This window comes from Chenopodium album, chromosome 6, assembly GCF_948465745.1.
Source record: "Chenopodium album chromosome 6, dcCheAlbu1.1, whole genome shotgun sequence".
Lineage (NCBI taxonomy): Eukaryota > Viridiplantae > Streptophyta > Magnoliopsida > Caryophyllales > Amaranthaceae > Chenopodium > Chenopodium album.
Genome location: NC_137839.1, coordinates 14872970 through 14886236, shown reverse-complemented (window position 1 = coordinate 14886236; position 13267 = coordinate 14872970). Strand labels below are relative to the sequence as shown.

At 37.5% G+C, this 13267-nt stretch overlaps 1 protein-coding gene across 1 annotated transcript; it reads left to right on the top strand.

Annotated features, from left to right (window-relative positions):
- Nucleotides 1-8026: 8026 nt before the first annotated feature.
- Nucleotides 8027-12677, top strand: LOC145634641 (protein trichome birefringence-like 5). The gene is made up of 5 exons (XM_081686046.1): nt 8027-8673; nt 10270-10462; nt 11016-11209; nt 11554-11712; nt 11917-12677. Exons 1-5 carry the CDS (start codon nt 8123-8125, stop codon nt 12257-12259), a joined length of 1440 nt encoding a protein of 479 aa, XP_081542172.1. The 5' UTR covers nt 8027-8122; the 3' UTR covers nt 12260-12677.
- Nucleotides 12678-13267: the final 590 nt, after the last annotated feature.

Below are 13267 nucleotides of genomic sequence, written 5' to 3'. Positions count from 1 at the left end.
GAACGAAACAAAATGTTCGCGCCTCTACCACCGTCGACGAAGGTTCACCAAACGTTGTGGTTAGCGACTGTTGTGATTATAACTAGTGGATCCTCAATTCCTCATGGGGGAATGTCACCCCCCGACAGTCTTCGGCTGTGAACGTCATGTTCGACATCGGAGACTGAGGTGCTCAGATGTCAGCGTTATTAACTTGATGGGTCAGTGCCCTCAAGTGGCGTTTTTGCTCTCTTCGAGAATTTGTCCCCCCCAAAAATAGCAAGGATGTCAGGATTCTCTTTTTCCTGGGTTTTGTTCTTTCGGGGGAAGTCAATTTCTTGCCGATAATTTTTCTCGGTATTCTCAACTTTCTTTTCCCAGCGGTGATACGCAAGGTATCTTTTCAGGTAACCTTTTCGGACCATATCCTCAATCTGATCTTTCAGTTGGATACAATCCTCGGTGTGATGTCCTGGTGATTCATGGAACTCACACCATCGGTCCTTGTATTTCTGCTGATTCCACTGTGGGAGTGGCCTCGACTTTCTATATTTTTGCTCGTCCTTTATCACGCTGTAATCTTAGCGCGAGGAAGGGCGAGAGGAGTTTAAGACTCGTATCTGCCCGTACGCGGGGAAGACTTGTCTATCTTTGGCTTAAAGGCTGAAGACGGTTTTGAGGCTTTTGCCTTCCTTTTCTTCTAGCCTTGGCCTTCAGATTATTGTTGCTTTACTTTCCCAGCCCCTGTCAAGAGATGGGTCTTTGTTTTGTTCCATTCCTCGGCTCGGATGAATTTATCTGAGGCATCCAAGGCTTCCTTCAAGGTCCACGGTGGATGCATGACCATGAAGTTAAGGAACTTGCTAGCTTGTAGTCCGTTTTTCAAAGCAAAGACGGCTAGACCTTGGTCCAAACTTGTGATTCCGGACGACTCGTTGCTGAAGCGAGTTAAATAGTCTCGGAGACTCTTGGTCTCCCCTTGCTACAGGCCCATGAGCTTTGCAGTCGTTTTCTCTCGGCAGTTTGCCATATAAAACTTGTTTCTAAACTTGGCAGACAGGTCGTCCCACCCAGTAATCAAACCTTCCTTGACCCCCTTGGTGATCTACGCTTGCGCGACACCTTTGAGAGTGGTAGGAAAGTATTTACACCAGGTCGCTTTGGGCTTAGGGTTCAGATGCATATCCCCCTCGTAGGAGGCAATATGGTCCTTCGGATAAAGTTCCATCATATGTAATGTGCGACGGGGTTTTCACCGTCGGCACATGCTCTTCCAGAATCCATTTTTCGAATGGAGAACTGGTGGGAAGCATTACAACCTTTCCTTGTTGTTAGCCGTTGGGACCTCGGTCCGCCCTCTTAAAGAAGTACAAGTGGTTTTCGTCCTCGGCCGGGAAGACTTAGGGTGCGGCTCGGTGTGACTGGGGTAGGAGAGGCGACTATGCACGCTCAACTCCCTGGAGCCTAGGCGTTCGTGGACGCTTCGACGAGCAGGATCAATTCGTGTCGAGGCAGAATTGCTGCTTTTATACCTGTGAGAATCGGGATGGGTGGATTTTGCGAAGAACTAGGGATTCCTTTTTCTCTCCTTGTTAGTTCTCCAGGTGTCCTCCTCCCATTTGTCCCCCAACTTTTTGAAATAGGGAGGCTTTCCCCCCTCCCCTTGATCGGTTCTCCTCCCCAGCTATCTCGGCTGAGGGGGCGAACAATCGCGAGGTGGTGGCATGTTGCTAGCCTAGGACTTCATGACCGCCATGAGGGTCGCCACGGTTCTTGCCACCTCTTCTGTCGAGGGCCCCGTTTGAGAAGTCCTCAGTTGGGAGTGAGAATGGATGCTTTGAGGGTGGCTCTTGGCATCCGATCGGCTCTGGTGATGAGAGCTTGTCCGTTGTCGAGAATGACGAGGCGGATATGGAGATTGAGATTCTCCGAGGGCACCCTCTCCGTCGGGGGCGATGGAGACAGAGATGGTGCGGAAAGTGGACCTTTCCCTGCACTCAAATGGATTGGGTTCTTCCTCGAAGGGGAAGCACCGGATTTGTTAATATTTTTACCGTTCTTGCGGTTCTTAGCCATTGTTAATAAGATTGCGTAGAACGATTGAGATTGGCTTATTTTTGTAAAGTCTTCCCCACAAATAGCGCCAAATTGTTTCGGGTGAAAACAATGGGACCTTCGGATAGGTCCTTTCTGGTGGGCAGAAGACTGAAATCGGTCCAATTGATGGCTAGGACGAAGTTTTCCTGCATAGTAAACACACGTAAATTGGCCTCGGGGGCTGTGCCGAGGAAGGCCCCTCCGATGCTGAAGTCAATACAGTGTTTAGAGAGAGAAAGCTATCCAAGAGTATTAATTGCTTGAGGTTCTAAGTGAATGAATGTAGAGAAAGAAGATTGATTGCTTTATATACCTTAACATAAGGGATAAAGTAGGCCTCGAGTCAAGTGGGTTGGCCACGTTGACTGGGCCTTTGACTGACTTGGCATTGATTGGATAGTTGAACCTTGACCTTGGGCTTTGTTATTGAATCATTTATGGACTGGCCCAATTGGAGTAAATTGGACCGAAACAGAAAATATTTTCATTCAAGGCCCAAATGTAATAGCCTACACAATAAAACAATATTAAGCTTGAAATACTTGAGAGTCAACTAGCTTGTAAACTTTACTTCACTTAATCGGAGTGGCGTAAAATGCAATTTGATGACGATATTTTCTTTCCTACAAACAAATAAATAAAATAGTAGTAATCATGTCTAGGAAAGAAAATTACTTATTATATCTACTCTTAAATTATCAAATGTCAATATTAAATCAAGAGTTTAATATATACAAATAATATATTTTTACGATCATATCAAACACGTGATAGTTCCTAAAAGCCACCCTTTTATGTCAGTTTTTAATAACATTTTTCCCACTAGTGCAATCTCCCATGGTCTCCACCATAGTAGTGACCAAGAAGTCCTCCTTACACGAACCCAATCACTCCCGTCATCAATCCACGCTTCGTAGGGTTGGCATGCTTCATACTAAGCCATTGGATAGGTCGGTCCAACCAACGTTCACCTCAATCGGGACCACCGAGTCAGTTTGTCCTATTAGATGGTTGTCTTAGCTATCATCATTTTCTATAGCCCCCATAGGGCCTGTCATATGAAGACTACGCCCATGGCCCCTAGCCATAGGGTGATGACCTTTTGGTTGGCCACCGACCCTTGAGTGAGCACTAGTCGCCCCCTATATAGAGAGCTTTATTTTATTTATTCCGGCTAAGAATCACCATTAAACACACACCCAACTAACAGTAATATTGCAATACAATAATGGGGTCCCAGACACTAATCTTGAACTCAACCTTAACCCTTAGGTCTTGTATGATCTATTAGGGTCCTAATAAGTCCTCTCAATCAATACTAAAATTTGTTATGGAGTTTTGCTCATGCAAACACTTCGAGGTTCTCTTGGTGCGCTCGCACGTGCTAGCCATAAGCCCAAGGCCTAGTTGGCTAAGCACTTGATGGAACCAAGGTTTAAGAACATGGGGTAATCCCACATAATCTCACAAGCCTTAGACATGAGTATGAGTTGAGCCTTACTGTAGACACCCAAATGTGTCTCCCCAAAACCAAACCCAGTGATGAATACCTTTCATGTCATTTGATTATCGAACAAGGCGAAAGTGTGAAAAGTCTAATGATGAGGATGTTTTTATTAAAATATCTCTTATTTCTATTTTTGAAAATATTTCTTTTCTTACCCTATTTTTGAAAAACGTGCATTACAGTTTAGTTTGGTTCATGATATGGGTCCAATAATAGTATAGTTGGACGGGGTTTGAAAAGACCTTTCCAACGATATATTATAAGCCCAATTCCGATGAATAATGAGGAAGTTATGGCCAAAATACTAAACTGGGCCCGGTTTGGTTTTTATATGCGGCCCAATGATCTAGAGGAGGGTCTATTATTAATTATCATTCCTACAGCTATTAGGATTGATTATATTCTTCTAGAATACTGTAGAAGGTTCTTTTAAATCCTAATGGAGTTAGGATTGACAATTATGTTTTAAAGAGTTTGAAATTGAATAAAAGTACTCCTTTTTAGAATCCTTGTTTTGTACGAAGTGGAATATATTCAGATTTTATTTTCGTGTCTCATAATCTTTGTCCAAATTTTATATGGTTGGATAGATCTTGAAATTATCTTTCCAATGATAGATTATAATATTAAATCCGAGCTATAACGAAAAAGATATGAATTAGATATGAAACTCTATCCAAAACTGACACCCTTCCACTATTTTGTCCATATCTTATCTACAAAACATTTTAATCTTATTCCAACTGGGTTGGAAAGTAGACTTCAAGAGTGTCTTATTTGGACTTCTGGATCAAAAGATATGATAAAAACAAAACACGTGAAACTGATTATTAGCGCCTGGCGCTAACCTACAGCGCCTGGCGTTAATCGATTTTTATTCTTGTCGAAACTCTGATTCGTTTTTTTTATCCATCCGACTGATTTTCTCTATAAATAGCCTCTTAAAATTCTGTTTTCAATCATCAATTCTCAACAATCATCAATTTCCATCAATTCGTATTCTCTTCTCATCAACTCTCACCAAGAAATTCTTGATTCTCTCTCTCTTTCTAAGCCTAGCTTTTTACAAACACAATTCCTCATACATTAGCACTAGACACACCTAGCCAAGTTCGAAGTTGCCTTCGCCCTAGACGTGAAAGGTTTTAATTTCTGAGGGTTTGGTCCCAAATCTCTCTTTCAATTATTTAATTTAATTGTTTTGTTTATTATTTTCCTTGAAGTTACTAACGCGTGTATTTTGTTATTAGAAAGAGATACGAGGCATTTAAGTAAGTGCTTTAATTAATTTATTGATATTATGATATAGAAATCATGTCTAGGTTGTTATTATGATTCATAGTGTCATGTTAGGGCGTTTTGATCTTCCTAGTATCATGTTTAGGGTAATTTCTAATATCAAATATGACAATTGTGTTTCCTGCGATGCCTTTTATTTTCTTTCCTAATATTTATTTTAGTATCATGTTAGGGTTAAAACTTTGATATTTATTGTTTAGTGACAAGCTAGGGTTTGTTATTAATCTTGTTAGTATCATGCCTAGAATCTTGCTATTATTATTATGCTTTAATATGATTATTGATTATAATTATTATTATGATTATTTTTATAATTGTTATAATTATTTTTATGATTATTATAATGTTGCTTGATATTGATATTTATTGTTATTGCCTGATCACACCTTTTATGCATGTTTAAAGGGAATTGATACTTGTAATCACGCTTAATAAGATAATTAATAATCTTGTTTAGGGTTAATTTGATTATAATTCAAGTGATCGCCAATAATAGATTTATTTGTGCATTGTATTCAACCAACATAGATTAAACAGGTTTAGGGTTAACCTATTGATTGCATGTTAGTCAGAAAGCGCACATGAATACGATCAGAATAAAGTAGAGGCCTATTATTAGGGCAGGTTCAATATCTTTTAGGTTGGATTTGTACCTTCATCCCCGAACTACCAGTCATGGTTCCAAACCTATTAGAGTTGATGATCTCCTGGATCGTTAAGGGGTGTAACCTTCACCTCGTGAACGGTTTACAAGTTCCTAAAACTTATTGGCGACTCTTTTGCTCTATCTTCTTTCCCTTTGGACGCCACCGTACTTTAGTGTATGATCACAGTGGGGTTCAAGCTAGAGGTAATGCTTGAAATATTCCCTACACTTACTTGACTAATTCTCCATGGACCGATCATCCACTTGCTTGTGCGGGCAAGCGGGATTCCAAAGGCCTTACGCATCTTTGCGAGATGGTCGACGCTTTTGCCTTGTTCAACCAAAGTGGTTGTGACACTGATGACTGATGGTAAGAGATTAACGGCAAAAAAATTGACGGGGGATACGAGTTAGGGTGGCGGCGAAAGATAATGGTGGTGAGAAAATACAGTGGTAGAGAAGTACTTAGATTGTGGTGGAGAGTGGAGATAGAATGGGATGAAATAAAAATGGGTAATAGTTATGTAGAGGGCATGAGTATTACCTTCAAATAGGGGTAAAAAGTACGAGCCCAAAACTATATCCACATTCCAAGCAAGCATATGGGTTATGCACATATATATGCCCATGATAATATCCATTTTCTTTTTATTTTAGGCCTATTACCCTCATACTAAGTAAGTTCAATCCGATTAGTTCAATTCATGTTTTGTTGATCCAATCCGGAAGTTAGGATTAGTTTTCTTGAGGCAGTTAGGATTAGTTTATTCAATATTTAATGGTGAACTTGTGTATAACCCGGGCATTGTCTCGAGTTGTTATTTTTTTAGTTGTGCGTGCAACGGTTTATTTTTTAAAATATCTTTAATAGTTTATACGTGATTTCAATACTTTTGTAGCATAACATTAATTTGTGTGCAAAATTATAAGATAAATGACAATTAGTTAGATGGTTAAGCAATGATTTTTTTTCTAAGAGATTGAGTGTTCGAACCTCTTTAACTATATTTTTTCAATTTAGTTTAGGCATCGTGACATGGCATATTGAGGAATTGAGTTGGTGGCATGACGTAATGAGGAGTCTACGTGGCACATAAACGTTCTTAAGAACGCCTTTTTAATAGATTAGTATACTACATCTGTTAATAGTTATCTGCAACTTTGGGGTATTATTTGTGAGATATAAAATATTTCAAAGTTGCAAATAACCATTAACGAAGGTAGTAGATATTTCAAATTGAAAAGTTGATGATTTTTAACCAGGTTTTCTTTAATCTAAATTTTTCGAATTGGTTATCCGATTTGACAACCCTCGACTGATTGCAATAAGGGTCGTTTAGTTGGAGCTTTAGGAATGAATTTGAAAGGAAATGGATTTCATTCTATCTATTTTATTGTTTGGTTAAACATTTTAGCTAGGTATGGATTCTCATACCTATAGGGTTCTAATTCCATTCCATCCCCACTATAATTCCATAGCCACCTCATGCCTTAACATTCACAATTCATTTATTAATTGAAATGTAAAAACCATTCTAAAAAATAAACCAAAAACTTTATTCTATTATGAGGTTTAAAATCCATACCTTCATTGTAGAGGTCTCGTACCAATCCATTCAACTTTAACAAACCAAAACAACCCTTAATCGATTTAAGAGTCGTTTGGTTGAATGATTTGGAATGGAGATAAAATATATTCCATCAATTTTTTATTTTTTTTTTGGCTGAGTTTTTTTTAACTATGGAATCTCGTACCCAAGGAATTCTAACTCTACTCCATACCCACCTCTTTCTCTAAATTTTTCTATTTTATTAATGAAATATAAAATTCATTCCAATAATAAAAACCAAACAATTTTAGAATCCATATATTTTGTAGTATGAAATTACATATCAATCCATTCTAATTTAACGAACCAAACACCCCTAGATTGTAACCTCAAATTGAAAATGGAACTACAGACTACAGAGTACAAGATTTGTTTACCAATTACCACTATCCAGTAGAGGTGTCGAAATTGTCAATTGGGGTGTTCAGGTTGGATTCAGTGATGTCGAATCTGATCTATTTTTAAATCTGAATCATGCTAAATTTTTGTGTCCATACAAGTCGAACATGAATCAAATATTTTTCGAGTCGGATACCATCGTGTCGGGTCGGGTCTCGAGTGAGAGCCCATTGAGAGGTAACTCCTCTACGATCTTGTATTAGAGCTGATCACACTTAAGTCGGCCTGTTGGCCCACCCCAATTTTGTGTGGGTTTTGGGTAGAATTTTCCAGGCTCAAATTGGGTTGGGTCCGACCCGGACCCGACTCGATTTAAAAAAAAATGGACAAGTTTGGAATACAAAAAGGATTTTATGCATTTGTAGTTGATTTTTTTGACCCGGTCTAAAAAGCCCGCATGGCCCAACTAATTTGGGCGGCTTTGAGCACATTTTTATCGGCCCGAGTAATCACCCCTATGGCTCTATCCTGTATTCCTGTATCCACAAACAGAAACACAGAGAAACCAGTTTGGTAACACAAGACGGTTAATCCTTAAAACATTATTAAAGTATAATCACTAGTCACCATCTCCAAACTCCCAAAATGGGAGATAGAGATACATTACAACCACTTCACCAGAAACATTTCAATCTTTTCTCATTCACCTCCATTCTTCTCCTAATCTCATTCTTCCTAGTACTCCTCCTACTCCTCACCACCCAAAACTCTCTCAACATCTTCTCTTCTCTCTCCATTACCCCAGATCTCACCTACACCGCCGCTAACACCACCGCATTGCCGCCTCTTACACCACCTCCTGAATCTACACCGGTTGAATTCAATCATACCAATAATGAAGAAATTGAGAAAATTGAGATTGATATTGACCCGATTGCAAAAAATGAGAACATGGGTTTTGTTAATGGATCTGTCGGTGAAAATGGTTCGGGTCAAGATGAAGTAGAAATGGTGAAGAATTCGGGTAAAGATTGTAATTTGTTTATGGGTAAATGGGTTAAAGATGATGGGTGCCCGGTTTATCAACCGGGTTCTTGTCCTTTTGTTGATGAAGCTTATGATTGTCAGAGTAATGGACGGCCCGATTTTGATTATATGAAATGGCGGTGGAAGCCTGACGGCTGTGATCTTCCCAGGTGATTTTTGTTTTTTTTTTTTTTTTTAATTATATATACTTCCTCTGTTTTTATTTTATTGCACTATTTGGACATTTACACTATTCATTTAATTCTTTGACAATCATTTGTGATTTATTCATTCGGAAAAATACAGTCACGTGACATCTAGTTAGATTCGTCTCGAAATCTTCTTTTCAAATATCAATTTTTTATAATTTCTACAAAAGTACAATTGAAGATATTATTAGCTAGTAAATTGCATTGGTAAGCGTCAAATCTCTCATGGTGCAATAAAAAAAGAACGGAGGAAGTATTTTTTTTGTTGGGTAGTGTATTGATTTTGATTTGGGTATGTCTATTGGTCAATAATGTTCATTTGAATTTTTTTAGCTTAATTTGGTGGTAGTTAAATTACTTGGATGATTATTTTATGAATTAAATACTACCTCCATTTTATATTATTTGCAAATAATATGAAACGGAGGCAGTAATTTGTATGTTTGATGGGTATGTCAGCTAACTTTAGGAATGGTACGTATGCACAAGACATGAGATGGATTCATTGTTAATTCACCTACAAGGCTATCTTTAAAGGAAAAAAAAAAATATTAAATGGTATGATGTAGTTAACTTAATATATGGAAGAAAAGTTAACTAACAAACAAGTGAGAGGCATAAGCAAAGAGCTTGAATGGAATGATGGTACTACAATGTTGTAGTAAGATTCAGCTTTTCCTTATTTTTTTAATTAATTGAATGATTATGCTAATAAGAACTGAAGTATATTGTGTTTTTGTAAATTTAGTTGGCACTGTAATGATTTAAGCTAAAGTATTTAAAATTTTAAGAATGTGAGTGGACAAACCAGGTTAATTATTTTCTGATTGAAGTTATAATTTTTAATGCTTTGTCTATGACTTAGGAAAATAATTAGTGAGAATTGGAAGGCATATGCATTGCTGCCTATACTAGATACTCGTACAAGTGATGGTGTGTTAGCTGTGAGACTTGGTTTAGTTGAAAACGAATCACTCGTTTTTAGCTGCATATAAGTAGCAGGCTGAAATTCTGAATGAAGCTATTTATTGCTCATATGGTTAGACTTTGTTCTCATAGTAAATTTGTTGAATAAGCCACGAGGGCAGTGATATGTTAGCAGCAATTGGTCAGAGGATTCTTCTGAATTATGATACTATGATTGAAGCTGGATTTTTTTATTGATGCTGGATTTTTTTATTTATTCAACAAATCTGGTTGGTATCGACCATCATCTTTACTCGGATGATAAAAGAAACAGTGAAGGTTGATTGATGATAATTTTTCATTTCTTGTGTTGCGGGTCATTATCTAGGAAAATTTTACCAATTAATAAAATCACTCGTCTTGATGAATGTCAGTTGCATACATCTTCACAAGTTCTCATCTAATCAGTCTGGTACTTTCTACTTCTGTCCTGTTTGTTTTCTTTTTGTCATTCAACATTCTGGAAGATGCTAATGGCTGCAATCCAATGATTTCTTGATGCAAAAGTGGCTTGACCTTTCCTTGCTAAAACCTTTTATCATGATCTAGACATAAAACCAATTATTTCATTTCCTTTGGTTGAATTTGTAGGTTCAATGCAACTGACTTTTTGGTCAGAATTAAGGATAAAAGATTGCTGCTTGTTGGAGATTCTATGAACCGGAACCAGTTTGAATCAATGTTATGTCTTCTTCGTGAGGGACTTCCTGATAAGAGCAAAATGTATGAAGTCCATGGTTATAAAATAACTAAAGGAAGAGGTTTCTACATCTTCAAGTTTGTGGTAATTGCATCTTTCTGATATCTCATTATATATATATTCAGAAATTGAATTTGCATGTCATCCATTTTGATTGTTTGGTTTGAAGTGCTTTTCTTGTCCACTGGAGTCAGACATAACTACACTATGGCTTTTGGATTTTTAGAGCTAAATTAAAGTGGCTCATTTAATTATCTGCTGCTCATATTTTTTGTGGAGCAGCAGTCACTCATTGCATATAATTATATAAGATCAAGGAGGAAATAGCTTTTGTGTTATCACAGGGTTATGGTTGCATACATTTGACATCCCTTTTCCCCACCCCCTTTCCCCTTGTGGTAAGAGTGTAGGACATCTTTATATGCATTGGGATAATTTGATGTTGTTGCTACAATGCTGTATTGCTCTTCTCCCCTTTGATACTTAATTAACAATTTCTCTATTAGGTTTAAGTTGATTATATTTGTAGTTTGATGTAAATGGCTGGTTGTCGAGATATTTTACTATTTATTCTGACTGTGCATCTTAGAAAATTGAGTTCTTCCTTATGCTTTCTAATGTAAACTTCTTTATGCAGGATTTTAACTGTACCATAGAATATTTGAGGTCTCATTTCCTTGTTAAAGAAGGAACCCGCATCAATGGACAAGGAAACTCGAACCCGACATTATCGACCGATAAAATTGATAAGACAGCTAAACGGTGGAAGCGGGCTGATATTCTTGTTTTCAATACTGGCCACTGGTGGACTCATGGGAAAACTTCGAGAGGGTAGGTATGCAACCGTCTTTCTTCAAGATTTATATTGTGAAATATAGTTATAAATGCGGGTTGTGGAAACTATTTTGTTGCATACTACGTATAACATCATAGGATTTGGGAAGAACCTGTATTGCTCTGGAAAGTGGAAAACACTGCACCTTGTCTTTAACCGGTTTGTTCCTTATAAATGTGCTATTAGAAATTAGTTACTTTGGACTTTCTTCCTGATCGTGAATCTCCTGTCAAATTCTGCTTTGTAATTGATGGATCAGTGGAATCATCGTGGCTGAAAAATCATTTGTATTTAGTTGTTCCCTTTCCTTCACTCCTAATGTAAAGCTCTGTTGATGCAGGAAAAATTACTATAAAGAAGGTGATTATGTCTATCCCAAATTTGATGCAGTTGAGGCTTATAAGAAGGCCCTGAAGACATGGGGTGAATGGATAGATAAGAATTTGGACCCTGAAAGGCAAATGGTCTTTTATCGTGCATACTCTTCTGCACATTTCAGGTATTTATAACCCTTTGGAGTTTGGACCAAATTCCTCCGTATATATTCAGAGTTTCCCATTCATTGACGATACATGCTGAGAAGTTTTAGGGTTTTTAGTTTTTAATTCTAGTGCTGGAAGGTCTTGGTTGTCATTGAAACATGGTGAACAATTTTCAAAGACCTGAGTTATCTAAGTTCGTAATTATTATAATCCTGAAACAGGGGAGGAGATTGGGACTCAGGAGGCTCATGCAATGGTGAATCAGAACCCATCTTAAGTGGCCCTTTTCTTGATAACTACCCAACAAAAATGAAAATTGTCGAAGACGTTATCCAACACATGAAGGTTCCTGTGATATTACTAAATGTTACAAGGTTGACGAATTTTCGTAAAGATGGCCACCCATCAGTCTATGGTAAGATGAGAATAAAGGGGATGAAAGTGTCTACTAGAAAGCAAGATTGCAGCCACTGGTGTCTTCCTGGTGTTCCTGATGCTTGGAACGAGTTGATTTATGCAACGTTAGTTTATCAACAGTCAGCTGCTATGAACCAAGTACACTAGAGTAGACACACATAATTTTCCTATTTAATTCAATTTTGAGAAGTATAAGATGCCGATTTTCGTTGAAGCATGAGTAGATGTGCCTTTATTCTGTTATAGCTAAAGGCAACCCAAGTTAACTATAGGCTTTAGGCCTTTAGCATTGGCAAAGGCACACCGCAACTCGGCAAGTCTGAAGTATATTGAAATTGTACTGTGTGCGATAATGAGTTCAATACCTTGGCTGACCTTAGGAGAGTATAAGGGACTGTATTATTCATGTATACTTCATAAGGTAGAAGCAGTTTGCAGTTATTAGTAAAGGTACGTCTTAAAGCTTGAGATAAGTACACACTTTCATGTAAATTATGACGACATTGGTTGAGCCTTTCTTCGAACCACTTTATTATTTATACGAAATATTTTTTTTTCCCTTAAATCTAAGAATAAGAAAACCTTATGACAACGCCTTTTTGGTGCAGCACTGCCAGAGTCTGACGGGCATAATGGAGTTTGACACTCACGTGCATACTCCTAATTTCAAGTAACCCATAAGTTCAAGTAGTTTTCCCTAATTTCAAGTAACCCCTATTATAGATAACCCCAAATTTCAAGGAACTCGTAATTTCATGTAACTTCTAATTTCAAGTAACCCATTTTGTAACACACCCAAAACTAAAGACAAAAACAAGTACGGAGTAATCCATATTGTAAGTAACCCTTAATTTCAAATAAACCCATATTATAAAATTTCGTACAAAAGAAATTTGAAGCTTCTTCAACCTAAGACTCACAAAAACAAAATTAACCCTGACATACATACATACATATAGGTAACCCTTAATAGTAACAATACAAATAACTCATCAAAGCCACAACAAGAAAAGTAAGCATATGCAACCCAACAACATAACAAACACAAAATTTAACATAAAATAACTAAAAATTAAGCATATGCAACCAAATAAAAAAAACGAAACTTAGTTTGAAACAGAAACACTCGCAAAAACAGCAATAATGTAAAAAATA

Excerpts from the sequence above, each read along its gene's own strand:
- LOC145634641 (XM_081686046.1), top strand. The coding sequence starts at position 8,123 with ATGGGAGATAGAGATACATTACAACCACTTCACCAGAAACATTTCAAT. Across the intron at positions 10,463-11,015 it reads TCTACATCTTCAAGTTTGTG|GATTTTAACTGTACCATAGA; the intron begins GTAATTGCATCT and ends TTCTTTATGCAG. Across the intron at positions 11,713-11,916 it reads TACTCTTCTGCACATTTCAG|GGGAGGAGATTGGGACTCAG; the intron begins GTATTTATAACC and ends ATCCTGAAACAG.